Below are 27,964 nucleotides of genomic sequence, written 5' to 3' on the forward strand. Positions count from 1 at the left end.
TAGGAAGCATGAAGAGCTGCAAGTTTTATTCCCATATCCAGTCTTCACAAGACTGGCCTTTTAAGTCTAACAGAAGGACCTCCCCCTCCCAGTTCTTCAGCTGTATACTGCATGCATCTTGCGGGGTTCCTTCATGAGCAGCATATGGGTATGGCACTTCCCTTGTGAGTCTCAATCTGTAATATAACAGGAAAATTCCCTCAGCTACACAGAATTACATTGTTTCCCTTGCCCTTCCAGTAGATTCCTGTACCGTGGGAAGGCATCATTTGTACATATTGTCAGAGACAAAGAACTACACCTGGTTCTTTTCCAAAATGGCTGGGACAGGCGCAGATTCTACCCGAGTTTAGAAACTTGTCTTGCCAATCCTAATGCATTGTAAACCTAGTCCTGGGTAGCTTGTGTTGATCAGATACGCTCTTGCTTGTACTGTAGGTTTCCAATCCCGGCTGGTGTTTTGTACCATAGACAATGAAATTTATCCGGACTATATGTGCAGGAATAAACCACAACCAGACAATAACCGGACATGTGGTCATCAGCCTTGTCCCCAGACAAAACGGTACGATTTCTTTCCTTCTTCTGAACTCTGACTTCTTCCTGAGGTGCTTTGGAACTGAGAAAAGGAATGACATGCTCACTTCTACCCTCCAGCATGGCTCTCTCCAGAGAAGTGTTTCGCTTCTTAGAGAAAGCCCAAGACAAAGGATGGGGGTGATAGCACTGTGATAAGCATTTCTGTGTGCACAAGAAGAGGTCTTAATATATTCTGTGTTCATTTTATAGACTAAATTAAATCTGTTTTCCAAAGTATGGAAAGTCTTCTAGCCCACGTAGGAGATATGAAACAAATTCTCTGGGTTTTGTTTTCTTGAGCTGGAGCCTGCAAAGACACAGTAGAAGGTCAGAGCTGGTGTCATTTTAAGTAATTTCTGCATTCCCAGTGTCCTTGCTCTTGGAAAGGGATGAATCCTGGAGTTTTTTCATTCTCTAGCATTTTCAAACCCCTTCACTCAGCCATTTCCACCTTGTCCCTTGTTGGCATAGCCTTACAGTTGGCTTCACTTGGCTCTTACATGGGCATCCAGAGCTATAACTGGAGCCTTAGCTGTGGATCTCTCTGTGTATCTGGTGGGTGCAGCGGAGGCCTCTGAGAGCGCTTGTGTGCATGAGAGGGCACCTCGGAGCATTCCTGAATACATTAATATGTTAACCTGTAGTTACTTGTTTTAAGTTCTTTAAATCCTTTGTTCTGTGTATGAAGGACTTCTTACGTCTATCTGCCGCAAGCCTGGAGTCAGAGTGGAGCACGGAGCTCTCAGATGAAGAGGTAACGAGGAGAAGGAAGTTACAGAAAGCACAGGAAGGCAGCTGCTCTCTTCTGCTCTCCTCTTAATTGCCCAATGAATCCATGGGGGCTTTCCTCTTTGGCACTGGTGGTAGCAGTGGGTGTTGTTTCGCTTTTGATTCTTGCCAGTGAAAAGGATGGTGGAGGGTGCTGGCTGGCAGCTTTGCTTAGGTGGTTGCACATGCCTCTGCTAACTTTATTCTTATGGAACTGAAAAGGGGACAAGTTCTTCATATCTGGCTGCTTATTATGATAACTTGTTTTTTCTCTGGAATCAGAGTAAAGAGGTTCTGGAAGACTTTTAAAATTTATTTATCAAGATAAATAAAAACATAAATGAAAAGAGAGCATGATGGATTGAGCAATTGAAACATTGGCCAGGATGCTAACATGCCATAGTAAAAGCTACAGTTTCTTAAAAGCTCTTCTTTCTTTGGCATGGGCCCTACAGCAGGCAGAAAAGAGCCTATAAACTGTGATGAGTACCAGGATATGACAGATACAATAATGTACACTGAGATATGAGAAGTTAAAAGCATCAAAAGCAAAACAGTTGTCTCCCAGCAAGCTGCTAATAGCTTAGGACTTGCAATTTTTGCCCTCTGATAAGAGTCCCAGCCTTATGGTTGTTGACCTTGTCTTACAAAGAAAATTAAACAGGTGTCAGAGATGTCTCGACTTGGAATTGAAGGAAGCTGTAGGTGAGTGCATCTGATTGATACAGTGTTTCTAAAACTGTACATTTGCTTTACAGGAGGCAGAAAACAGTTGGGGTGGGGTGTTATTACCGTTGGAGCTTTTGAAAAATCTTAATCATTTAATTTGTTATAAACCCTGCAACCACACCGCTGTGTGGCTTCTAATGGCTGTATTTGTTCCCTTTCCTATTTTATAGGAAAGGCCATTCAGTTTTGACCTGATGTTTGCATCTTTAGCAATAAAGAAGGGCATCTATGGAGGTGAATGTGGCCAAGTTTACTGTGGAGTTCCTGTTAGGATGTGAATGTGAATTGGCTGGCTGAAACTCAGTGTAGGTGTGGCAAGGGCCAGACTAGGGAAGTAGCTGGAATGCTAGGGAAGAAAACATGAACTGCCTTCACTCCCTGGCTGGGGCTTATCTGACTGCAAGGGGATATAGCAGCTGGCACACAGATCACCACGATGCTCCCCCTACACAACCAGCGCCTTTTGACTGCACAGCACACTGGAGTCAGGGATGAAACATCATATTGTCCCTGAAGCCACCTCATGTTAGGCTGTGCTCCCAGCTGCCTGGGCAGCTCTGAGGCACTGAAGCAGCCACAGGCAGAGATTTTAGCATCCAAACAGATTGTTTGGTGGACATTCCCCCTTCTCCTAGCAAGGGTGTATCACTTCTACAGCAGCTTTAGCAATCAAATACAGGACAAAATCTATTTACATTTTTGGGGGCTTTTTTCTATGTGTACTGTTAGAGAATTTGAGCAATGGAGGAATAAACCAGCCTTCTACTGGCTCTCAGTTAAGCACTTCTGAGAGTGTGTGGCATGGTTTGCAGGCAGAGTGAGGGCTTGCCTTGGTTTTACTGTTTCTGATAATGTATAGTTGGGCTGGTGTGGATTGCTTTTCTTTTAGTTGACGTGGATTGTTTTCTTTGGTTTTTTTCTTTATTTTTCTTTGACGTTTTATTCCAGGCATGACATTTTTGCGGATATCAGGAGACCAAAAGCCATGGAGAGAAATCTTCTCTTTTTGGGAGAACTCTGCACTTCCAGAGAAACAAGTGTTTTGTAGCTTGGATATGTCTATGGAGTGGCATTCATGCTCTGCATTACCAATTAAGCTGAGTGGCACTTGGTCAAATGGGAACTCACTTCTGACTCTGTTCTGCAAAGGGACATTTTCCCTGTTTGATTTCTACAGGAATTTGGCACTGACCTCCTCTGTGCCTAGAGGCAGTTTAGCTGGGCTTACTTTTTTTTTTTTTCTTGATTCTGTGACCTGCAGGTGGAAAACAGGAGAGTGGGGATCCTGCTCAGCTACCTGTGGTGGGGGCACCCAGACTCGCTCCGTTTACTGCGTGGCCTTTGATGGCCAGAGCTCGCAAGGGGTGGTGGATAATGCTGAGTGCATGGCCTTTGCCCAGCAGCCTCGCAGCAGCCAGCCCTGCAATGTGAGACAGTGTGCCACCTGGAGCACGGGGCCCTGGTCAGAGGTGAGGGGGTGTGGGTAACAGCCTCTTGGCACCTCCTGCAGGAGGATGTACCAAAGCTTGGGGATAAAGAGCCAGGCTTCTTTTCTGGGACTATAAAAAATGTGTGTCCCTGGACAGGTGGCGTGCAGAGGTATAGGACTTGTCCCTGCAGCCCTCCTATGCCCTCCTATGCACACGTCCCTGTTCCTCAAAACTGTGCATGCCCCTGTGCCTCTGCACTTCTCATTGCATATTGTTTCTATTCTGGTCTGCCAATCCTTTCCACACTGCTGTGTTTTTATCAAACTCACCAGACCCAGCACTGGCTGGGTTTCTGAGCCAGGCCTGGTGAAGGCAGAGAGTGGGCAGGAGAGCTGCTGTCCATCAGCCAAGGATGTGCAGTAACGCTCCCTCCTCTGTAAAACAGGAGCTCCTGGCTCCTGCCTGTGCTGTTGATTTCCATATTGCTGCCTCAGCAGTACAAGCCCAGGACAGCAGTACTTCAGTCACAAGAGTCGGTAAGCAAGGTACTCTTGTAACATTGGTGACCTGCTGTTTTCTGTGTGTCTGCACAGGGCTTCTCCAAACACAGCCACATGGTGCATTTTTTATGCCTGTGTGCATTTATATCTACAGCATTGGAAACAGTTCAAATTGTATATGCTCAGTGAAGCCAGCCAGGTTTTTAGAAGGCATCTTATGTTCCAAGGGCTTAGAAAGTAAAGGGAGTATCTACTTAGTCCATAAAGCACTAGTGAATTTTCCTCTTTTAGAAGAAGGACATGCACACTTGTAACATTTGACTTACAATCTTGTGGTGGTACTTTGAGTAGTGCAGCAGCACAAAATGCAACTTTGAGGCATGGGAAGTCCCTAGACTGGGAAGTCCTTTTTTATATATTTTTTTTCCTTTTGTGAGATTCCAGGTGTGACTTTAGGATTCTGGAGTAAGAGCACTGTTTGGGGAAGTTCTTACAAACGGATTCCTAAGTGAGTCATTTTGAGGTTCTCAAAAGCGACTGTGTTACATGTACTCTCAGAGATAAAAGGTCAATCTAGTAAATGAATGGCTGAAACACAGCTGGGAAACTCATCTAAAGTAATTCAGACTGTCTCCAAGTTAATCCTCTCTGTTAGAGAACTTGGTAATTCATGGAGAAGTAGGCTGGATTCCTGGAAACACCACTGTGAATTTAAGAGGGCATTGAAAATGTCACAAATCAGTTACCAGTATAGAAGCTGTGTCCCAGCTTCACATCGTAAAAATGGAGCACAAGGTCTTTAGGTAAAAGACATGAGCAGTATAAGAACCTAATCTTTTATCTTCTCTAGAATTCTTTACCGTGGCTGATTTTAATCAGGTGTAAATAATATGAGTTTCCAGATATTTTCTACCGTGTATTGTTCATATCCTATTGTTCATAGGCCAAAATCATCCAGTGACTTCCAGATGTCCCAGGCCCTATCCCATGCTCCCATGCCTTATTGTCTCTTCTGCAGCATAAACAACTATTCTGCTAACTCCCACCCCAGAAGATGATTTTAATGATAGCTGGTTTTTTAGGCAATCTCAAAATGGTGTTCTGCCCTAATATTAGAGAGAATGGCCCTGAATTGCAGGAGGAAACAAGGTGCATCTTTGTAATTTTTGGGTCCCCTTTCTGCAGTGTTCAGCCAGCTGCGGGGAAGGAGTCCAGACCCGGACCATCACCTGCAAGACACAGCAGGGCTCTCAGGCTCAGGACTTTGCTTGTCTAATGGAGCCAAAGCCATCGGCCACCCAGCCCTGCCTTAGGGAGAACTGCATCCAGGAAATTGGCTGGCACGTTGGAGACTGGGGTCTGGTGAGCACCGCACTTTCATGGTTCAGATATTCCTGATTATATTGTTGTGCTCCTCACAACAAGCTTTGATCCTTGCAGCCTGCACATTGGCTGAGGCTGGGAGCATGTACTGCCTCATTACCAGCCCCTTGGCTCACAGTCGCGTTGTAACTGGCACGGGTAATGCTCCAGTTAATCTGCCGCCTGCTTGGTATGCAGCTGCTACAAAAATAAATCCTTCTGAGGGGCAGATTATAGTTTCAGTGACAGTGGCAAAATGCAGCCAATAAACTGAAACAGTCCAGTCTTGCTGCTTATTCACAGTTCTTTGCTCCATCTCTGTGATCAGCAGAAGAAGCTCTCTGGCCAAGTTCAGCTTAGAGCTCCAGGCTTCAAGGCTGGAGCATTTGGGGATTACCATTGCATTTGGTGATATCGTTTAAAGTACATTTTTGTAATTATTCAGATAAACTGTGCTTCCAATGGATTTGTCTTTGTGGAGGAAGCCAGACTGTGTTCAACCTGGGAAAAGTGCCAGGGGGTGGAGATACAGGTAGATCCAATGCATCAGGTGACTTCCAAACATGCTTTTTCATTTCTGTGCTAGCCAGACCAACTAGTTCTGAGTTAAAATGTGTTACATCTGGTTATTCATGAGATATAGGCCAAGTTTTAGTAACAGCTAAAGAAGTTGCATGCCTTAATCTGATTTTCCCCTCACTTTCTATTTTTTGGAAGGGCTCCTATCTGCCTCTAAATAAGAGAGCAATACTCTCCCAATGTTTGTGGAGCTTGCCATGAGCTGGGTGTGTTACACAAGTACATCATACTATCCCCTCCCCCGAGCCACTGCTCGTTGCTCCCTCCTCATCCACAGTTTCCAGTGAGGTGAACTCCAGTTAGCTGCTTACAAGAAAGCCACCAGTTTGCTTTCCAGTTGTATATTGTTGCTCTAGAATGAATAGTTCAAAACTGACCCCCCTCACAGCTGGTGGGTCCCCAGAGAACTGAGGTGCCTTCAGGCTGAAATAATTCACTCAAGCTCCATGACATATCACTGTGGGTAACAGCAGCTCATCTGGATGTTACAGGCTGAGCATGGCTCAGGTAAAATGGTAAAATGGTTTAAAGTACGATTTTCTAATTGTTTAGATGAATCCAGCTGAAATATTGTTTGCTTTGTCTTGGTGGAGGAAGCTGTGCTCAGCCTGCAGCTATTCATGCAGCCGTTCCACACTTCTGGTCTGTGGGGTTTCTGCATTCAGCCTCTGCTGCCTGCTCACTGCCTTGTCTCTGTGCCCAAGTGTTCCAAGAGCTGCGATTCAGGCATCCGGACACGCCAAGTCATCTGTGCTGACGGTGACTCCAAATTCTACAGTCCTGAGATATGCAAAGCCAGCCAGCCAGAGAAACCAGCCACCCTGGGTAGCTGCAACATGCAGCCCTGCTACCTGCCACAGCGTGAGTGGTATTGCTGCACACTAGCTTTTCCCAAGATGCTTTTTTTTAGGAATAGAAATTCACAGCTCTGCATCAGCTTATGTTCTCATCTTCTTGCCTGCCTGTCTCCATCCTTTGAGTTTGCCATGGTTATGTGCACAAAGCATCTTCGGAGTCCCAGTACCTGTGCTGTTTGAAATGTATGCAACAGGCTTGGGAACAAAACTGGTGTGTATTCATTTTGAATTCAGTATTCTGTGATGGCTCATCCAGTGTGTGCTGCAGACTGACCCCAGGACTCCCAGTCTAGAAGGATGGTAACCTGAGCAGGCTCAGTAGCTAAAAACTATAGCAAACTCTCATCCCTCATTGGACCAACTATAAAGAAGTCACAGCTCTTCAGAATATTTTGCTTGCTGTCTGTGTCTAGTCTTCACATTAGAGCTCAAATGCTGACTTTTGTCTGCCTGCCCGTTGTAGGTCACTTGTTCTGACAGTCCAATTGAATCTAATTGCTGCTGAGCAGCTGTTCCAGGAGAAGAGAAACATTTTCATCTACTTTCGTCTCCTGCTGACTACTGGATGTATTTGCAATTATTAGAGAATATGCTGGACTAACTGCACTCATTTTGTGTATGTCTCTCTTTGCAGAGGTCCCCAGTATGCAGGACACTATGGGATATGATGTCACTCGCCAGTCCTTGCTGACACGTTACAACCCAAACGGCCACGCCCCAGGTTTGGAAAAATTTTCTTAATTTGGGTTTTTGATGATGGGGGACTTGGAATAGGGTGTGGTAGGGGACAGGATCCTCCCTTTATTCATTTCTCTAATTCTTTTCATGGGCTTCTATAAATTCATGGATCCAGGGATAAAATATAGATTCTTTTACACCAACAGTGAGCAGTATTTGAATATATCCATGCAGAAGACTCTGTATACAGCATATAGATCCTGAGTTCTGTCAGCATGACTTAGGTCGTGGCTGAGAGAAATGGTGCCCAAAGCAGATCGTAGGAAGAAGAAAGGATGATGTGAAGGGATCACAGTAACATGACAGGTGCTTTTTCATGGGACAGCAGAAAGAATGGTCAGGGCAGTGAGCAAAGACCCTCAGGACAACCATATCTGGAAGGGCTGGCCAGAAGACACACATTCAGGTGATGCAGAAAAGCCTGTCACATAACCTTGGGCAGGTGAAAGAGCAGAGATGAGGAAAACTGACCAGATTTTGATGCTCACCTGCATACTTTAATGAGTTCTCTCCCCAGATTCTGGTGATGAAAGGATGCTCCCTGGGAACACCATGATCCACAGTACCTCTGGGAATCACCACATTCCATCCACCAAGGACCATGGCATGAACTTGTTTGCTGTTCGCTGGGAACCCCAGTCACGCTTATCGGGTTCCCATCAGCTCGGCTTCTCTCAGGACCCCACTGCAGGGCCTGGCTCTCGGGACTGTCACCAGAGCCCACATGGCTGCTGTCCAGATGGGCACACTCCAGCTTCAGGCCCTTTGGGGAGAGGCTGCCCTTTCAGCACCTGTCACCAAAACAGGTAGTTGGAAGTAGATAGGCCTGAGCAGGGAGGCATTGCCTTTCCTGGGGGCTTCCTGAAATTTATAGCCTGTGCCTGTTGAGCTGGGCAGGTAAGGTATTACTGCAGCCCTTCTGTCAGTAGGTATGGGTGCTGCCCTGATGGAGTTTCAGCTGCCCAGGGTCCAAACAACATGGGATGCCCACAATATTACCGTGACATTCGAATGAGCCAAAATCATCCCACTGTGGCCACTCCAACAGTAAGTACAAAAGCTCTTTGCAATTTTGGAGTTCATCAGATACAAAAATTCAGATTTGACCCTGGTGACTCACTTGTGGGTTTCTGTTGGGCTTCATCTCTGCTAGTAATGCTGAAGAATCAATACTCCAGGCATGGCATCAAGCCTTTTGGCCCGCCTCACTCCTATTCAATCTGGAGCATCCACCTGTGATCCTCTATAAGCAGGGAACAGAGTGGGTGGTGGGGAGATGTCTGAGAAGAAGACCATCCTATGTAGAACTGATTGAATAATCCTGAATAATCCAATTTCTGTCAGTCATGAAATTGCCATCCAATTTCTAGGATAAAAAAATGGGGAAAACATGGCCGCTATTAATTGTCTTTGTTTGTCAACTCTGCAGATTAATTGAAGGCAGGGAGATAATCCCTCTCATAGCTTGGGGTTCTTGTTGGAGCCAGCAGAAAAAACTGTCTGGCTGCTGGGCTGCTTAGGTTTGTCTTGCAGAGAAGTGAAGCCCTGGCTCCATGGCTAACAGCCAAGTTCCCCACCCCTTCCCAGCATGAAAGCCTCTAGGAGGCAAACAAACAAATAGTGGTGCCTCTAACAGCTGGCCTTCTGCAGCTGACAGCTTGGACACGGTGCCTTGCATGTGGTACTGTTCTCATGTAAGCATGATAAATTTTGGCTTTCAATTCCTGTCTCTAAGGCAAGCCAAGCCTTGTCCCAGCAGCATCCCTCGGGCGAGTGCCGCAGTTCCATGTACGGCTGCTGTTTTGACAATGTCGCTTCAGCTTCAGGTCCTCGAGGGGAAGGATGTCTCAATAGGCCCAACCACCGTAAGTGATGCTTTGGCTTCTTGGTTTAGAAACACAGAAAAGAGTTCAGGAGCACATGCAAGCTTCCTGTGTAGAGGCTCTGCTCCCTGTAAAATGTAGTAAATTATATCTTTGAAAATAAATTCTCCCTGTTGGCTGGGGCAGCATAAAATTGGAGGGAGTGTAGAAAAGCAGCCAGAAGGTTCAGTTCTGTCAGCTACAGCAAAAATTCTGATCTTCTGCTGATAGTTGGACAGAAGTGTGTTTGTGTGTAGGACTACTGGGGAGCTGTTTGGCCCTGAGAAGAAACCCTGATGCAGCCTGGTGTGCCCCAAATTATTTTCCGAGGTTTAGGAGAAGTAGGGCCCCTCTGAGGAATCAGGGCCATTCTCAGCCTTCAAACAGCTCATGGGCAGGGGTGAAATGAGAGCTACATCAGGATGGAGGGATTGCTCAGGGTTGTGTGCATGCCTTTAGCCAGCAAAGTTCAATCAAGTGCCTGCTGTGCTATAAGGGTGCTAGAACTACTGGGCAAAAGCATCTCTGTTCCTTTAGTGCCCAGCTGTACCCTCTGCAGGCATATTGCTCCTGCATTTCCTTGTCCTGTTGCTGCAGCAGACACATTGCTTTGTGGCCAGTCCTGTGGGGCTGTCATGGGGAAGGGGGAAGCTCTCTGGATCCTCTCTGCTGAAACACAGCTTGGCAAAGGACCCCTCAGTCAGAGCCCTGCCTCCAGTGTTTGTCAGCATGTGACTCAGCGCAGTGCCGGGTTTGTAGACACATTGGGCTGTGCTCTTCTTTATAGCAATGTGGGGTGGGGAGGGGGGTTTTCTGTAGTGCATGAGTCTTCACAACTGGGTCTCACTTTGTGGGCTGGAAATGTGCAAATGGTAGCCAGGAAGAGGAAGCCCCAGAGGCAGCCTTGCAGTTGCACAATTCCCTAAAGAAGGCTGTGAAACATCTGTCTGGTATCTAGATTCAGAAATGTCTTTGAGGATGGTGGTTCTTCAGTCAGAGACAAAACTGACGCAAAAAGGAAAATGTGAGCTGCCGCCCAATTTCAAAGCAGAGCTGGCTGCAAAACCCAGGTGTCCTACTTTTCCACCTGCCCTCTGCCCACATCAGGTCATCTAGATAGGTGGCTTGAAGCAGCTGGACCTTTGTGCTTTGTGACCCTCACATCTCCCTCTGTTGTGCTCCTTTTGGTAGCGTACCCTGTGATATGCCTGCTGCCCAGTGCTCATGGCCCCTGCACAAACTGGACCACTCGCTGGTACTTTGTGAGTGTTGTTGGCAAGTGCAACCGATTTTGGTATGGTGGCTGTCATGGCAATAAAAACAGCTTTGCCTCGGAAGAGGAGTGCATGAGAGTGTGCCACAACTCTGTGGGGGTCAGTCGTCTGGAGCACCAGCCCTCTTCTGGCACAGGAGCCCTGCAGCGCCAGCAGACTGGCTCCTACTCTCCTACAGGGGCTGCTGAGGGTCAGCAGCAATCACTCACAAGACAGTTTGCAAGTCACAGCCAAGAAGGAAGAACCTATGGGGCTTCAAACCCTACACAAGGCAGCCGCAGACAGGACAGCTGGAGAAGTGAGGTGCTGTCAGAGTCCTTGCCAAGGACTGGTATATTGGAGAGCCAGCGCTGGAACACACGGCAAAGCAGGTTGGACAGCCTGAGCCAGCTGCACTTGCGGGAAACAGCAGTGCCTGGGCCCTCAGAGAGCCAGAGCAGCAGTGGCCAGCAGGTGCTGCCCCGTGAAGGCAAGCAGTGGCATAAGGCTTTTGGAGCAGGTGTTTCCATGACGGAGGGATTTGGGCACCAGGAGTCTGCAGACTTGTTCCCAGCACAGGCTCTGCACAGGTGATGATTTTTACCTCCACCCTTTTCTGCCAGCTGATTGTGAAGCATCAGTGCAGCTTTCTCTGAAGTTAAAGTGTTACCCCATTGGGACCAGCTATCTGGGAATACCATGTGATGGATTAGCTATACATATGACCCCTTGATAAATCAAGTTATTGTTATTCAGGCCCTGGAGTTACCTGCTATCTTTTTCCTTGCACTCTCCCTGGTCTCTGACAGCACTTCAGTATGGTGTGTGAAACAATTGCAGAATCCTGGAGTCTTTGTCTGGGAGGCCTTCTTACGCAGTAAATGAGAATCCATAGGTGTTTTCCTTGTTCTGACCAACAAATTTAGCTGACTCTTTGACTTCAGAGCCTTTATCTCAGCACTGCATAAAGTAGCAATGAGTTGTTCTATGGAAGACTTTAAGATGCAGAGTTTGGGTCAGGATCCAGTCAGTATTACCCTGAAAATCAGGAATGCATAGAGCAAGATCTAAACATGTCTGCACTGGATCTGTGTCCGTCTGCTGAGCTGAACTTCATTTGTTCAGAAGAGAGGGGTTGCAGGACTCTCTTCCAGGAGAAAGGGCAGCTGGTCATGCTTTGTCTTGTGGTTGTAACTCATCAAGAGTCAGATTAGAGGACACAAAGGAGGGCAGCCAAAGTGCCAATAGAATCACTTTCTCTTTCAGAACAATCTTGGAGGAAGCCAAGCCCTCTCTTGTGACAGCAGTTGTGGGACAAAACATCCAGCTGGTCTGCAAAACAGGCATGTCCCCGCTCTCCAGAGTGGAGTGGATGAAGAACAGCCGACCAGTCTCCTCTGACAGGTGAGCTCAGCTCCCTTCATTGTAGAGCAGATGGGCTCCTTGCTGGGCAGAGTGCCAAATATGCAATCCGAAAAGGACTGTCACGGTTTCACCCCAGTTGGCAACTAAGCCCCATGCAGCCACTCACTCACCCCTGGTGAGATGGGGGAGAGAATCGGAAGGGTAGAAGTGAGAAAACTTGTGGGTTGAAATAAAGACAGTTTAAAAGCTAAAGCAAAAGCTGCAGGTGAAAGCAAAACAAGGAATTCATTCACCACTTCCCATGGGCAGGCAGGTGCTCAGCCATCCCCAGGAGAGCAGGACTCCATCACACATAACAGTGACTTGGGAAGACAAATGCCATCTCTCTGAGTGGCCCCTCCTTCTCCCTCCTTCCCCCAGTTTTACATGCTGAGCATGATGTCATATTGTATGGAATATCCCTTTGGTCTGTCAGAGTTAGCTGTCACAACCGTGTCCCCTTCCAAATCCTTGTGCACCCCCCGCACACTGGCTGGTGGGGTGGGGTGAGAAGCAGAAAAGGCCTTGACTTAGTGTAAATACTGCTCAGCATGAAAATGAAAACATCAACACTGTTTTCAGCACGAATCCAAAACACAGCCATATACTAGCTACTCTGAAGAAAATTAACACTATCCCAGCCAAAACTGCCACATGTTATTCATCTCCCCTTTTTTTTTTAAGAAATAAAAAGGCCCGTGTATTGACCTAAGAGCATGAACTGTCCACCTGTTCTGCACATAGAAGAAACAGGTACAGTCTGCACCAGTAATGAGATGTTGGCTAGAGTTATGGGCAGAGCAAGTGCTGTCCCATAACAAGGCACTAGTGGAAGCTGACATGTGGGTAGCGATGCAGAAAAATGTCTCTCTTGAATTCATCTTTGGGCAGCACGAAGTCACTAATCCAGGGTGAAACCTACAGCCAAATAACCCAGAGTTCCTGTGGCTGGAAGTTTCTGGCACATCAGGTTTTTTTTTAAACTCATTTTAAACCTGTTTTTCCTGGGAGGTCTGTTTCCAGCAAGAGTTTGGAGCCAGTCAGTCCCTTTGTGTTATGAAAATTACAGTTAAGAAAAGCCCAGTTATGCTTTTCTGTTTGCAGTTGACTGCTGGGACTCAAGCTCCTCCCTGGGAGGGCAGTTTGCCTCCTCATGGGAGAGGATTACTGAAAGCAGTTCCCTGTTTTCCCATCTCAGTTTCTTCTCTATTCCTGACCTCCTTTCTGGCACAGTTATTTCCCCTGCCCGTGACCCCTCTGTGGTCAGCAGGGTTTTGTTTTTTTCTAAGCCAGTGAGGGCACTACATGGTGATGGTTTATGTAACATCAGCACGAAGGGCTGCTCTGCCTCGGCCAGTTGCTGCCGGTGGCCAGGCAGAGGCAGTCAATCCTTGCACGTGTTGCAGGCACACCTACCAGTCTGACAGCTCCTTGGTGATCAGCCACGTCAAGCCAGAGGATGCTGGGATGTACACATGCCTCACTTCTGATGCGAAGAAGACAGAGAGCCGACAGATTCAGTTACAGATCACAGGTGAATTATCTTCTGGTTAACACCAGAGAATTAGCTCAGGGCTCCTCATTAATGGTTATTGACCACAGGCTCAGTAAAGCCAGCTGCAGGAGCAAACTTTCTCCACTGGCAAGAGGGAGTGTGGAAGCAGTAGGGCCTCTCTTAGTGTGGTGTTTTCTCATGATAAAGCCTTAGCCCTAAAGCACTTCTTTCCCTGCAGTGCCACCCCGTAACTGGAGTTGTGGCTTGCCTGTAACCTGCCCCATTTTCTAGCACAGCGATCATGTCATCATCCCTGAGAGCCATCAGCTGCCTCCTGATCCTTGTAAGTGCAGGTGCATTTATGTTTTGTATTTTGCCCAAACAGATCCTGCTGGGTAACAAATGATTCCCTGTTCTGAAAAATGTGCCTTTTTTCAGAAACAAACCCAAAAAATTTCTAGTCTCAAAAGATGGGCCAGCAAGGCACCCTGTAGCCTTCCATCTCTGAAGTGTGCTTTGCAACAGCAATGGCAACTGGGGCAGAAGGCATTGTGGCCTAAGGGATGTTGCAACATGCTCACTGACACAGGAGAGAAAGGAGTCTAAAATTGCTTGCCTGCAGGTCTGTGACTCTCATTAGTAGACAGTGCAGGTTTACTGCACTAGTCAGCCAGAAAACAGATGGCTGAAGGGCTCTTTGGCTCCAGTTCAGCAAGCTCTCCCAAGCTCATAGAAACCCTACGCAAGAGGTCACAGTAAGAAGTGTCCTTTTATTCACATATGGCATTTTGTTTTGAATAGAGTACCAGAGCACTGTTCTGGCAGAGGGTGAGAGAGGTCGGGTCCGTCACAAGGAAAATCAGCAGCTTCGAGAGTTATCCAGAGGCAGGAAAGTTGTACATGCAGCCGGGTCCCCTGTGCATCAGCAATTCACATACAGGTAAGTTCACACACAGCAACAGTTTGTCTACTGTGACCAGCTGATGAACCATATGGCATCTCTTCATGTAGAAAAGCTGAAGATTGGAAAGGTCCTGGGTCAGCTGTTCTGGGGCCCGGCTGGGAAGCAAGCAGTACTGAACTGCTGACAACGGGAACGGGAGAAGATCCCAGTCGCAAGCTGTCTTCTGTCGTCCCCGAGGGTCTCTTGAAAGAAGCATATTCTGAGCAAAAATGCACAGAGAAGCTGACAGCAAAGGAGTTAGGCTCAGACAAAAGAAGTATTGGGGTGGCATCCTTAGATGTTCAAGTTAGTGTAGGCAGAAAGAGAAATCTGTTCTGGAAAAAAACAAAGCAAATAGGAACTGCCTAACTAGCACAAAATAGACATATCTATATTTTAAACAGTTCTAGTTGCTCTAGCTTCCACCATTAATTTTAAATATTTTGTGAACAAACCTGTTTGACCCAAACCTATCTCCTCATGTACCGGCATATTTTGTAGCTTCTTGCATGGTTTTTTTGGTGCTTCTAGGCTCCACAGAAATAAAAGTGGACAAATTATTTTCACCTTAAACGCAGCGTGTTGGGACTCCATAATAAATGGGATTGTGATCTGATCCCTCCCTTTTTTTGAGTTTACAACTTAAAACCCAGCCAATTTGCTGAACTCCCCAGCAATCTCCTTAGCTGCTTCTGCCTAAAAGCAGTAATAAGTGATTCACTGAATTAAGAGCGTTGCTCTTTGGTTTTGTTTTTTTGAGATCAAGAATTCAGGTCAGAGAAAAGGGGTCAGGGAGATGATGTTTTATTTGACTCTGGGATCATCATAATTTAGTTTCCTTGTAAAATGGTGCTTAGCTGTAGTTATCAGAGAGCAAAGAGCATGAGGAGATGGGTGTTGTGAGAGTCCGACCTCAACCTTTCTGCTGCATGAAGTGGATGACCAGCTCCTGGGCCTTGCATGCATTCAGGTGATTGCAATGGGCTCTTTCACATCCCAAAATGGTTCATTTCTGTGTGCCAGATAAGCACCTTGGGGGAAGCTTGCTTGGTGCCCTGTTCATGACTTTGTACTATTTTGCCATGTGTTCACGTTGTTAGCGTTTCCTCAGCTGTTATATGGAGGGTTGCTGTAAGAATCAGGGTTGCTGTCTGTAATGGGTTAAGCTGGCAGGAGTGCAGCACCAAGCTGTGCTGAACTGGAGCAGGATTTGATGGAGGCTGCTCTTTGCTGAATGCTGGTAATGGCAAGCATCAGAGCTCTGATAGGAGTGCAGAGACCACCCTTTTCTGTTGGAGACACAGAATAAGGCTTGTGATTACAAAAGCCTTGTGCTGAAGGTAAATGCTGAACAAGGAAGTTTCTACATCTTTTGCTGTGCTTGTGAACTTTGCAGGTTGAGAATGGATAAGAGTGAGCCCACAGTAGTGGAGGCCAGTGTTGGGGAGAGAGTCAGACTGCCCTGCACAGTGGAAGCATCACCCACTCTCACCATTGAGTGGCAGAAAGATGGGCAGCCCCTCTCCTCTCCCAGGTGAGCTCAACCATTCATGTGAAGAAGAGCCTCCTCCTTTCCTTCCCTGACTCCTCCTTGAGAGAATGATGCTGATGGCCATGCAATAACGACCTGTCCTTCTTTATGCTGGCCAAATTCCTCCACCAGGGCCAGACTGTACTGCTTGCCTTCCCCAGCCTCACTCACAGATCAAAGTCTGAACATTGAACCCTTGAGTGAACAGCTGTGACACAGGGTCTACAAGTGAGTCAAGGCTGAAATGTGTTCATCTACAAAGCTAGCAGAAAAAGTACACGTGGCAAGCAAATTTGCCAAAACCCAGCTGGTCTGTGAGCAAGGGCAGAGGTTCACAGCAGAGAGAGATCAGGGTGCCTGCAGTGAACTGTCATGGCTACTGGTGCTGCTCTCCTGCAGCTGTCTTCACTCTGCTCCCAGAAACCTGCTCTAGCAGCAAGCTTTTCCAGCATCTACAGCACCAGTTCTGGGATTTGACGACTAAGGGTTGTATTACAACCCCTGCAGTGTTTGAGCAGCTAAACCTTTGCTCAGTAGTACTGCACAGTTGTGCATGAGGCACTGCTTCAGCTCTGCTATCTGGAGGTCCATCCTGACCTGAGCGCAGGCTGAGGGAGGTTCTGGTTTTGTTCCCCAGACACAGGCAGCAGTCAGATGGGGCCCTGGTGATCAGCCGGGTCAGCCCTGAAGATCTCGGCTTCTTTACCTGTGTTGCCTCGAATGGACGTGACCTGGACCGGCGCCAGGTCCTGTTCCGACCCCTAGGTACTGGATGGATGGAGGAATGCATGACACTTGTGCACAAAAGCAGGAAACAGGGAGGGCTGTGCAGGGAGTGTGTGTTTCTTGGCTGGCCATGCCTCTTTGCTGTTGCACCTAATGTTTAACAGGCAGCTTGAGGGCAAGGGAAGAGTGAGTTGTTTTGCCCAATGGTAATCTGCATGTGTCTAGTGCATCATGGTGCTCCAGGCAGTGGGAAAAGGCACAGGAAGGGTCACTCTCAGGGCCTTATTTGCAGGTGGAATGGGTATAAGAGCAAGAGAAACTGAGTAGATCGTCCTTCTGTGCATGTAACATGCATGTGTCCAGCTGGACAAAAATGCTCTTTGAGGCCTCTGCTACTTGCCCTTGCTCAGGCCAAAGCCCTTAGGAAATCCACATTCCACATAGCAACAGCAGCACAGCCTCAAACATGCTATTTCAAGGTGTAGGGACTTGCAGCTCATCATGGGTTGTGTTGGACTTGAGCATGAGCCTTTTCCTGCTACCAGGTGCAGCTCAGCATTGTCTTCCTGCAGTAATGTTTTCCCTTCTGGTGTAGGAGAGCTGAGGATCACTGGTCTTCTGCCAAGCATCATGGTACCTGAAGGAGGTACTGCTCGGCTTCATTGTACAGTGACTGGCAACAACGTGAATATAAGGTGGTCAAGGTGAGCAAAAATGAGACAGAACAACTTCCCATTCCTTCTCTTTACAAACATCATCATTTACCCTGCAAATACTAATGCAGGGTGCCTGCCAGTTATGGCAGAGACCACAGTTCTCAGCCCAACTAGTATCACCTACCCTTTCTTAAACAACTTGGATGTTAGTTACCAAGATCCCTGTGGGGTGTGGCAGGGTCATCAAGTTCATGTTCCGGTCAAATAAGGAGGAAAGCAAACATTAAACGAAGATTTCATGGAGTTCAGAAGGGCTCTGTGCTGGAAAGCTAGTTAACATGACAATAGCAAGAACTAAAATGAGTAATCAGAGGAAAACCTCTAGTTGCTCTTTATAAAACCCTCTCTGCCTAGCCCTAACAAACATTTTAGCCCCTACAGTAACAGCAACTCTTCTCCCAGCTTCCTGCTGCAATACTTCTCTCCATGTACTGTTAAGTGGAAGCAAGGGAGATTTAAAAGTGTTTTAAGGTGAAAAGCTTTGTCCTCTTCTCTTGATTGTTCACTGGGAAACTCAGAATTTGTGCAAGTGTTTGGTGAGGATTTTTCTCCTGTTTGGCAATAATCAGTTCTGTTTCGGAGCCTTCTTACAAAGTATCCAGAGACATGGACTGGTAATTGTTTAAATCCCTTTACTCTGAGGGTTAGGACTGAAGTGGACCATCTAACAAAGAGAGCTTTTCTTCCATACATGTTTGGTATTTGAGTTTACAAAATGTTGCATGTTTCAGAGTCTGAACGAAAAAACCCTTTTCAGTGAAACAAATTTCATTTCATTGGTAACTAGGAGTTCACAATTCAGGCAGTTTTCCTGCTGGGCACAGATTATTCCAGGAGGAACTGAACAGACACAATCTTGCTGTTTTTTTAAAGAAACTTTTAAGAGAGAGGAAAGAGGGCACATTGCTCACTACCCCATATGCTCCTCAAGCAATATGCGCTGCTATCAATGCCAACCAAACAAGTACTGCCAGACCACAACCTGGAGAGAGGGAAAGGCACATTGGATTTTTTCTTGGTCCCTCAGACCTCAAAAATGTGTACTAGTGGAAAGGGCAATGTCTTTATATGGAGCACACAGCGAGCTACCTCCCACGCAGACTGCGGGCTAACGGATGTAGACTCCCTCAGGTTCGTGTTACTACACAATTGTAGGGACAAGTTGTGGCTAGAGATTTCTTCTTACTTCCTGCTGAATTTGTAAAAATTCTCCCCTTTCATGGAACATCAGTTTCCAAAGAGCACAGAGAGCTCCTTTAGCCCCCATGGGTGGGAATAGTGATACAAAATGTTTTTCACCACAGGAACGGAGTCCCCATGCGGGGGGATGGCCACCACATCCACCTGTCCCAGGATGGAAGCCTGATCATAAGCAACGTCCAAGAGGCTGATGAGGGATCCTACACATGCAATGCCTACAGCAGGAGTAACTCTGTCAGTGCCAGCACGGAGGTGAAAGTGCTGAGGAACAGGCCTAGCAGTGAGTACAGCCTGGTCTTCCTGCTTCTCCCTGCACAGTGCCTGTATCTTGGCTGCTGTTATAAGTCTGCCCATTGTGTGTGCCAGTCCACCACCAACCTTGGGCTTTGGGGAGCAGCCGGAGCCTGCTTTCCCTGGGCAGAAAAGCAGGACGGTGCAAAGCAGGGCACTGGGAGCCTAAATAACATCCTGAGGCCAAAATGCCATAGTTGGTTGACCAAATAGTTGGCTGCAAGGTTTGTAGTTGGACTGTGGACACCATCCAGCTGACCTTACACAAAGTGTAGGTTGAGTGGTCTCTTGTCAGGAGGTCAGCCCCTGAAAATGCCTTCTCCTCCTGTACCTCACCAGAGGTGTCAGATTTATCTTGAAACTCATCATCTCATTCCTGATGTTGGACTAAATTTAAAACAATCCCCTCAGAACCAGTGAGGTAGAGGAAGCAGGAACATATTGTGTCTTTTGGGAGGGAAAAGCAAGCTGAGAATAAATTTACAGCTGGTTCACCTTTTGCTTGACTGCAGCTACTACGAGTCATGTTGTGGATCTGAGTAGAGAGTGCGTGGACCAGCCCCACCTCGCCAACTGTGACCTGATCCTGCAGGCCCAGCTCTGTGGTAACGAATACTACTCCAGCTTCTGCTGTGCCAGCTGTGCTCGCCACCGAGCGCAGGCCAACGCACCGCATCACCGTGGGTGACAGGCACCCCCACGGAGAAGTACAGGTGACCCAGGACAAGGCTGGAAGTCTGAACTCTGTTCTTTGACTGCATGGGACTGTTCTGGGAGCTCCGCGCTGCTGCTCAAGAGGGTGAATTGAACAGTGTGTAGTGGGTGTAAAGGTTCAAATGTGGGAGACCCACTACCCCCAAGTTTATTGTAAACTCCTTTTCCCTCCTATGTGTCTTGCTGTACCTAATCCATCTCTTCAGGGTAGTTGCTGTCATTCACATAACAAGATAATATTGGGAAAGTAAGGATGATGTGACTAGAGAAAGCAGATAACCAGCATGAAAGAGGGAGACACCAATTCTTTATACAAGTAAGAGAGAGAAGTGCTCTTAAAAAATAATCTCTGAAGTGTTTGAAGTTGGGCCTGAACCACCTTAACCAAAACACTAATGAGCAATGAACATTTGTAATCCTGAGAAGTGCTTTCCATCTCAATGCAAACAGCTAAATGAGAGACAGCTGGATGCATATAAAATTAGTGTTTGGGTTCCAGGGGCTTACTAGTTCTGGGGTTGCAGCTGCAATGTCAGGTTACTGTAGCTGTTTTATTCCAGTAGACTTTAGACAAATTTCTAGTAGGGTCAGTTTGGTTTCTACTTGACTATAATCAGCTTTGGAGTGAAACACAGGAGCAGTGCTTCACAGAAAGATTAAGACAAAACAGAAAAATACTTCTAGCCCTTCGTGAATGTAAGGGTTAATTTAGATGAATATGCCAACACTGTTAGCTGTTCTGAGATGCTGCAGTTTAAATATCACTCATTCTAGGAAGGCTCAACACAAATAATTTTTTCCTCAAACCAGAACTGTGCTGTTCAATTTATCGCAAAACTGGGGTCGGCGGTAGCACTGCGCTGAGTTTCAGCTTGGAGGAAACAAATAGTATACACATAGAAATACATGTGTAGGTGCATTTGACTTGACAGAATAAACCTCCCAATGATCTGCTGTAGTCTCAGTTAAGTCCTGGATGGCCTGGCTTTCCAGGAAAAAGTTAGTTGTCAGGGAAAGCCTGGTTCTGCATGTGGCCTGGGCTGATGCCTGCTGCTATGGGCTAACAAGCTAGGACTTCCAGATGCACAGTAGCTGTAGCTGAAAAGTATCCTTCATTTCAAGACTAACAAGGATGAGGCTCTGAAAGTCTCAGGCGGAAGGTGAGATTATATAATTATATTCCTGTTAAACCAGGAAAGGCCCTTGGGCATCTTCAGTATCTCAAAGTGGAATTATTTCTGAGCAAAAGCATTTTTTTTACAGCTTCCACATTATTGTTTTACCCAAGCATCAGCCCTGACACTCCCCTTCTTCCTCATTCCAAACTCCCTGCTGAGACTTGGATGGGTTGACCATACTAATTAGCATCATTACCCATGTATTATTTGCATAGATGTAGCTACAAATTAGGAGACTGGTGTGTAGATGTTGATGTTTTGTTTGGGGGAGGGTGGATGGTTTTTTTTACTTTTGTCTTCTACTTGTGTTACTTTAAGACTTCTAAGGAAGCAGCTAATTCAGGACTGTGCTCACACCACACTCCTTCAGTCCCAACTCAGTACCCATCAGAGCAGCAGCAATATATAGGTGTAAATCCTCAGGCTGACAGCCTAAAGCTGGTTTGTACTCTAAGTCCAGTAAATCAGTTTGGATGAACCTAAAAATAAGAATTACTGACCTGATGATTGCACTCTCATCGGCACGGGTGTGGCTTCAGGACTGAACACACTGCTTAAAGATGTGAACAAAACTGAGAAGGCTAGAAGCAATCCAGTACAGGAGTGAGAGGTGACAGTCACACAGCTATTTGGGGCTGGGTCTCTCTCTGTGGTCTGATAGATTCTGTTTGCTAGACAAAATACTTATTTTGCAGTTAAGACCCTTTAATTTGATCAGGGAAAACTTCCTCTGCTGTAATGCAGGGCAAGTGTTACAGTTAAGTTTTGAAGTAGAAATCACTGGCTATTTAAGAACAATGAGATAGTCCTGAAAATTTCAAACTGTGTTTGTACATATTTTTGCATTTCACAGCTCAGACCAGCACCTTTTTGTGTATTTAGGATATTATAGTAGGATTTTGTCTTTTGAGACCAGAGGACTAATCACAGACACTGTAAATTGCAGTCTTATTGAAGCCCTCAGTTTATATGTGACAGGCATCCACGGGTAGTCAAGGGCTGCAAACCTGCTCGGGGGCATGGTTAGAAGGTGTATCAAGACTCTTGTCCCAGCGTAAGTAGTCAGTTCTATAAAGTTCCTTTCTACTGTGTCAGAGGCGCTATTTTTAGAGTATTTAAGTATTCTCTGTAGTCAGCTATCATTTAAGCTGTGTGGTTACAAAAGATGGGGTCAGAAAGTGCTTTCTCAAGACTTATGAGGGCTGCAACAGCCCCCTGCATTCTGATAGCCAGGACTTTGACACTGAAAATGTTTTGTTTAGGGGAGAGTTTATTCTGACCTCCTTTCAGCTGCATAACCATGGCAGGAAGGATGAGATTGGCAGGCATGCAGTTCCCTGCTTTAAATACATGCCATCACTGTAAAAGTTATCTAATGGGTCTTTACATTTCTTCTATTTGACAAGATGAGCTTCTCCCTCTCTATAGTACCACTTACTTAACCACTTGACTCAATGTTTACTTTTTTTATCCAAGAATCAAGATGTTAATTTTCTTCCCTAAACAATGGATTGTAGGAAGTTCTTATCTCTAGGGCAGGAGAAGGGTGTAGCTATACTGGGCTATTTTCAGCTATCTTGGGGCACTTACTGTGAAAGATATGAAACTAACAGAACAATTTATAGCTACTCTATTTCCTACTATAAATGTCTACAATTATGTTAGCTTTTTGGAAGCTGAAAAAAGCATTTATACCAAGTCAAATACCATAGGGAGTGTTTCCATTACTGTTCATATCATACTGAAAGCAGGTAAAAATCTGTAAAGTAAAAAGTCACCGGTTTTTAGACTGTGTCACTGTGTGACTCACTGTACTTGCCTGGAAATGGAAGCTGCTGGCAAGCTCCAATACAAGGGGCAGACAAAGGAAGCATTTCTTCCCCTTCGCGTTACGGAGTCTGACTTCCCCTTCTGTCTAAACTGACATGGTGCCCATAAGAATGCAGTGAGAACCAGTCGTACTAACAGGGTAGATATGAGCTCACTGGAAGAACAGAAAAAGAGTGAAAACACACCATCATCTCATAGGGCTCCTTTTAGTAGTAGGGAAAAGAAAAACAAAGCGAGTTTTCCTCTTTGCCCTCACTAAATGTTAATGTCCTCATATTTGTCTCTCTGTAAATATTCAGTGACAGAAGATGCAGTGATGCAAACCTAGAATCTGATGTTATCAGTAATGGCCTCCATTTTAGAGCTTTATATGGTTATGGGTCACAAGGATATTTTGCAAGTTCAGTCTTAAAGTTCAAGGTAACCTTACATTGTAATAAACAAGAGGTGTTAAGATATTATTCTTAAGCTTTTAGGTTGGCAAGCAGGGCTTACCTATATTCACCTAACAACACAGAAAATACCCAGAAGGGCAAATACTGAAAACTGAATCAGGGTGGGAAATAAAACTTTCACAGACAGTGCTTCTACCACCAACATTTATTTCTGTTAAAGCAGATTATAAATCATCAGTACAAATATATATAACTTACATTTGCTTGTAAGGCCAAAGTTTAAAAGTAAAGTTAAAATGAGATGGTTTTCACAAGTCACCAGAGGCAGAACCTGGACCAGCTGCAGCCTTAACCACAAGGTTTCACAAATCAGTGGGAAAAAACAAAACCAAAGTTAAAAACTGCTAAGAACTATTGACAGACAAACATAAAATGGTTTCCCAGGCAGTCCCAGGATATAGATATGATTACAGTAAGTTGTCACAGTAGTGTTAGAACCAAGAGATTAAGACAAAGAAACTGCAGCAATATATGAAAGGAAAAAACCATACTATATAGAATATGTAGACTGATTCCAATAAAAAACAGTAAGTTTTCCCCATGGTTTTCGAACCATGACAATACTGTTCTTTAATTTTCTTTGTTTAAAACTACGATATAATGACTTATTGGTTGTGATTGTTGTTGCAATATGCTACTTACAATGAACAGATACAAGAACAAGCTAGAGCCCCTTTTTCCACCCCCCAATATTACTTACAATAAGAATCAGAGATAAATCAATCTTTTATGTACAATTTCTTACATCCAACCCCCATTTTTTTAACCTTTGGCAAGATTACTTACAACTCATACAGCTTTTAATATCCAACTATTTAAAATATTCTAAATGCATAAAAATAAAGATTTTGGCTTTACTTTATTCTTTACATATAATATTCACTTTGTTACTCAAAATGGAAGCTCAACTTTTTCCACAAACCTAGCTTTTGCTAAGGTGACAACATCCCATCCATATCCACCCCCCCACCCTACCCCATTTTTCCCTGAGGGGGAACATCCAGGACTTGCAGGGCATCAGAAGGACACAGGTACAAAAATCTGCCTTCCTTTCTGTGTGAGATGATTGATGTTTCTGCAGAACAGGCTTTGGGACTGGGTGCCTTTATCTCCTCCATTCAACTTCCAGCTTTCCAAGTGAGGAGGGAATGCAGACTGGGGTGACTCCAGGATTCTTTTTAAGAACTGCACATTAAATTCTCCGTATGTTTATGTCCTCCCCATAATGCTCCCTCTTTCTAACCCATATTTGTTTTAAGGGACCTTTGGGATTATCAAAGCAAACTGATCAGAAACAGTCCCCTTTGCTCCCTTTATCCCTCTATCCTAATGTACAATTTATCCATCTCCCCCATAGGACTGCTTAAAGTTCAATCTCAAATGTCTTCTGTAAATCGCTCGAGAAGGGGTTAGTTGGGGAGGGATTAGTGCGCTGTTTTGCCTTGCTCTCTAGTGCTGCCCACTGTGCTTCAAACGCGTCTACCTGTGGAGCAGCCACGGGGGGCTGGGAATGCTTGTCCTCGGCAGCCCATTTCCCACCGTCGACTCCGTTGAAAGCTGCGGAGCCGTTGTGCTGCGCGGGGGGGTTGAAGAAAGGACTGGCTGTGGCGCTGCTGCTCTCGTACTGCGGGAGCGGCTGCTGTTTGACGAGACTGGGGGACTGATGCGGGTGGGCTGCTGGAGTGTGGCTTGCAGTACCAAAGACGTTGGCTACCATCTGGGAAGGTGTGATTCCAACCACAGGGACGCTTGGGGCTGTATAGGTCATCCCATTTGCTACAGCATAGGGCTGAGCTGGAATAAATGCTGGCTGCATGGGCGGTACCACACCCACCGGCACAGGCTGAGGTGCGATGAAGGTGCTGACTGGGAAGGCTGGTGCTGACTGGGAAGCTGGAGCTGCTGGAGGAGGCTGGAGCAGTGGCTGTGGGGCTGGGGCTGAGGTTGGTTGCTGTTGGGCTCTCACAGTCTTTGAGACCTCTTCCAACCAGCGGTCTGCCTCTGAGGGAGTACGTCTGTGATTTCCTTGGAAGAGACTTGGTGAGGCTGCACCTGAGGAGGTGCTGCTCCATTCAGTGCCTGGGAAGAAAAGCATGGGCAAGTCACTGATATTTCCACTCCTCACTCTTTTATAAGCTAGAAAGGCTGGAGGGTATACACAAGGACAGACAGGCCTCCTCCCACCATGACTGAAAGATGCTACCAACACTGGAAGCATCTTTATGCATCCACTGCACTGTTCTGCTCTAGGAAGACATTTATCAAGAAGGGGTAGACAAGAGTTTTTTTGCTAAAATGCAGATTTATGGGTATTTTTCTTCATAGGAGACATCTGAGACTTTAGGGCACGCAGAAGAGCATGCAGTTATGAGCCTGCATTCATAACTTGGTGGCAGTGATCTAGTCCATAACCAGTAGTTCATCTGACCGGGGAGTATCAGTTGCTGATTGTACAGCCAGGACTGGTGGACTTAGAACACAAAGCTATAGAAACTGTTTTAAAGACGAAGTCTGGTGCTCTTACGAGGCCAAGCAGAACCTACTACATCACTAGCAAAGTTTCTCTTGTCAAGTGGCTCTTACACCAGGAAATTATGTTAGTTAAGATTGTAGCCTGCTACAACACATGTCCACATGGGTGGCAGCCATTTCAGGCACCTCCCTACACCGTGTATAACTGCAGACAAGGCCTGGAAGAACAGACTAAACTTACTAAACAGGGGAAATGAATCTCTAAAGCCTTTAAGCAACCAACTTAATCCCTCCTTATGTACGTTAGTGGAAAGAATACACAAAAATTAATTTGGGTACACATCGATTCTTTCCCCTTCATACACACACACACATATGCAACTTCATAACTTCCTTTTTAAGCACTGAATTTTCTAAAATGCTGCCAAAATAAGAATCAGTCCAAATTATAGACCCAGAACCAGCAAGTTCATCGCTTCCCTCCATCCACTCGTGCAAAAGGCTACTACTTCCGTCTTTTGTTCCTGTTCCTTCCACTTGCCATTAAGTGGCACTGACAGTTGTCTCAAGGGCTTAATTATGCTTTTGATCCAAGTTCTTATAGCAGTGCACCGGATCTACTTCCAATCTTACCAGTGACCACGGCTGCAGCTCCAGTATTAGCAGCAGGAGCATGAGCCCAAGGATTGGTTTCACGAACTGGCATAGCTGTGGACACTACAGCAGCTTGGGATGGTTTAGCAGCAAGCACACAGAAGGCAGAGGCAGTGCCATTAACTAAAATGGGAGCAGACAACATCAGTGCGATTAATTCATGCAAGGCATGCACGTGACTGGAATATTAGTGGGCCAGGTCATACCTATCAACATACAACAATTTTAGACACTTCCACATGACAGCAGTTTGTGTAAATTAGCCAAACTGGACTGACAGTCAATAAAAGTAGTAAATTCCATTTCACCAAGCCAACACTTGTGAAGAGAATTGTGGGATTGAGAATTAATTATGTATTTTAAGAGGCCTTGAATTATGATGACCAACGGAGGTTAAATTTGTTGTTTTTATAAGGAAGAGAGAGGGTTCACCAGAAGTTACTGTATGGTTAATTTTAGATTCAAAAGAACACATTTTAGATACAAGGTTACAATAACCACATTTAACATGGAGTGGTTCTTTTTTCACACAACTTGCATAAAAGCACAGCAGTGAAATGAAGATTAGCAGCTGCTATGAGTTCTATCTCTCCACAACTTATCTAAGAATTTGTGTGAAAAATAGTAATTGTGGTGGCACAAAATCTCTTCTCTTGTGAGATTTGGTTCCTATGACACACAATTGGTAAGGTTTTTGCAGTTCAGGAGGCAGAATGTTAAAATAGCCATTATCTCAATGCCAGTCCCTTTTACAGGTAACTATCGTGTGGTAGGTGCATGAATTTTTTGTTATGAACAAAACCACAGAAAAACTAAACAGACAGGATGAAAAAAGCCGGATGCATTCACCTAAAATACTGGTAACAGGACTTGCACAAGAAATTAAGACCACGTGTTACTGGAAAGCAACATTTTGTGCGTTCAAGCCTAATCCAGCGTGACCGCGGCACGCAAAGAAATCACAAACCTTGAAAGGCAGGAGACTGTGGTGCGACTACTGTCACTGGTTTTGTCATGGGGGCCGAAGAGAAAGGGTCTTCTGAGGGTGTGCTGAAAGCACTGGTGATCTGAGAGCACAGGGCACTAATGCTGTCTGTTTCCCCTTCTACCTCAGGGACTAAAATGTAAACAGAATTCATTAAATGGGAAGTTTAAAGGATACAGAAACAATTTACAAATACCAATGTGAAACTGAAATATAATTAGTTCCCTTATGTCCTAGATGGTCTTGCTACTGATTTGCACGACAGCTTTTTTTAAAATTAGTGTTGACGATCTGACCTGAAATAGAACACCACATTAGTGTATTTTGTGACTAAGTCAAAAGAGTAAGGAGATCACCATTCCAAATTTAAAGGATGCTCATAGCAGAAGTAAAAGGGTTTTCTATAGCTTTAGTAGAGATCTAAATCTTTCAGAATTAAAGTGCTAAAAATATCAAGGATTTGGTATTAAGATTTGGCACTCTGTGAAATAAAAATACTTATGATAGATTTAAGTGTTCCAACAACATACTTCTACAGTAACTACATGAAGTTTAAATGTGCTGACAGCAATGCAGAGCAGCAAGTTAATTCTGGAGTTAGAATGTTGATTGTTCCAGTTCAGCAGTAGCCGAAATCCCCAGCTCCTGTGCTAGAATCATAAAAGCACAAGCTGAATGCTCAAATAAAATGGACACTCAGTTTTAAACCAAGT

The 27,964-nt window shown here is 45.5% G+C and overlaps 2 protein-coding genes across 20 annotated transcripts in view; one reads left to right on the forward strand and one right to left on the reverse strand.

The window, feature by feature from the left end:
• Window positions 1–23,468, forward strand: part of PAPLN (papilin, proteoglycan like sulfated glycoprotein) — a 56,322-nt gene extending 32,854 nt beyond the window's left edge. The window contains exons 12-29 of one of the 5 annotated variants that reach the window (XM_051791512.1): window positions 439–565; window positions 1,268–1,333; window positions 3,338–3,545; window positions 5,192–5,368; window positions 6,652–6,808; window positions 7,439–7,525; window positions 8,060–8,348; window positions 8,469–8,589; window positions 9,278–9,407; window positions 10,596–11,247; window positions 11,924–12,061; window positions 13,468–13,595; window positions 14,358–14,496; window positions 15,896–16,033; window positions 16,668–16,795; window positions 17,352–17,460; window positions 18,777–18,952; window positions 19,476–23,468. In XM_051791512.1, the coding sequence (XP_051647472.1) occupies window positions 439–565; window positions 1,268–1,333; window positions 3,338–3,545; window positions 5,192–5,368; window positions 6,652–6,808; window positions 7,439–7,525; window positions 8,060–8,348; window positions 8,469–8,589; window positions 9,278–9,407; window positions 10,596–11,247; window positions 11,924–12,061; window positions 13,468–13,595; window positions 14,358–14,496; window positions 15,896–16,033; window positions 16,668–16,795; window positions 17,352–17,460; window positions 18,777–18,952; window positions 19,476–19,651 (3,146 nt within the window). In that variant the 3' untranslated portion in view covers window positions 19,652–23,468. The remainder of the gene's footprint in view (window positions 1–438; window positions 566–1,267; window positions 1,334–3,337; window positions 3,546–5,191; window positions 5,369–6,651; window positions 6,809–7,438; window positions 7,526–8,059; window positions 8,349–8,468; window positions 8,590–9,277; window positions 9,408–10,595; window positions 11,248–11,923; window positions 12,062–13,467; window positions 13,596–14,357; window positions 14,497–15,895; window positions 16,034–16,667; window positions 16,796–17,351; window positions 17,461–18,776; window positions 18,953–19,475) is intronic. The other 4 variants (XM_051791513.1, XM_051791514.1, XM_051791515.1 and 1 more) reach the window with 4 other exon arrangements.
• NUMB (NUMB endocytic adaptor protein) overlaps window positions 23,271–27,964 on the reverse strand; it is a 90,409-nt gene continuing 85,715 nt past the window's right edge. For 11 of the 15 annotated variants that reach the window (XM_051791557.1, XM_051791552.1, XM_051791559.1 and 8 more), the window contains 3 exons: window positions 27,234–27,383; window positions 26,246–26,389; window positions 23,271–25,219 (listed from right to left, as the gene is read on the reverse strand). In XM_051791557.1, the coding sequence (XP_051647517.1) occupies window positions 24,504–25,219; window positions 26,246–26,389; window positions 27,234–27,383 (1,010 nt within the window). In that variant the 3' untranslated portion in view covers window positions 23,271–24,503. The remainder of the gene's footprint in view (window positions 25,220–26,245; window positions 26,390–27,233; window positions 27,384–27,964) is intronic. The other 4 variants (XM_051791565.1, XM_051791564.1, XM_051791563.1 and 1 more) reach the window with 2 other exon arrangements.

This window comes from Manacus candei, unplaced genomic scaffold (genome assembly GCF_025592945.1).
Source record: "Manacus candei isolate 608988 ecotype Guabito, Panama unplaced genomic scaffold, ASM2559294v1 h1tg000033l, whole genome shotgun sequence".
In the NCBI taxonomy this organism is placed as follows: domain Eukaryota; kingdom Metazoa; phylum Chordata; class Aves; order Passeriformes; family Pipridae; genus Manacus; species Manacus candei.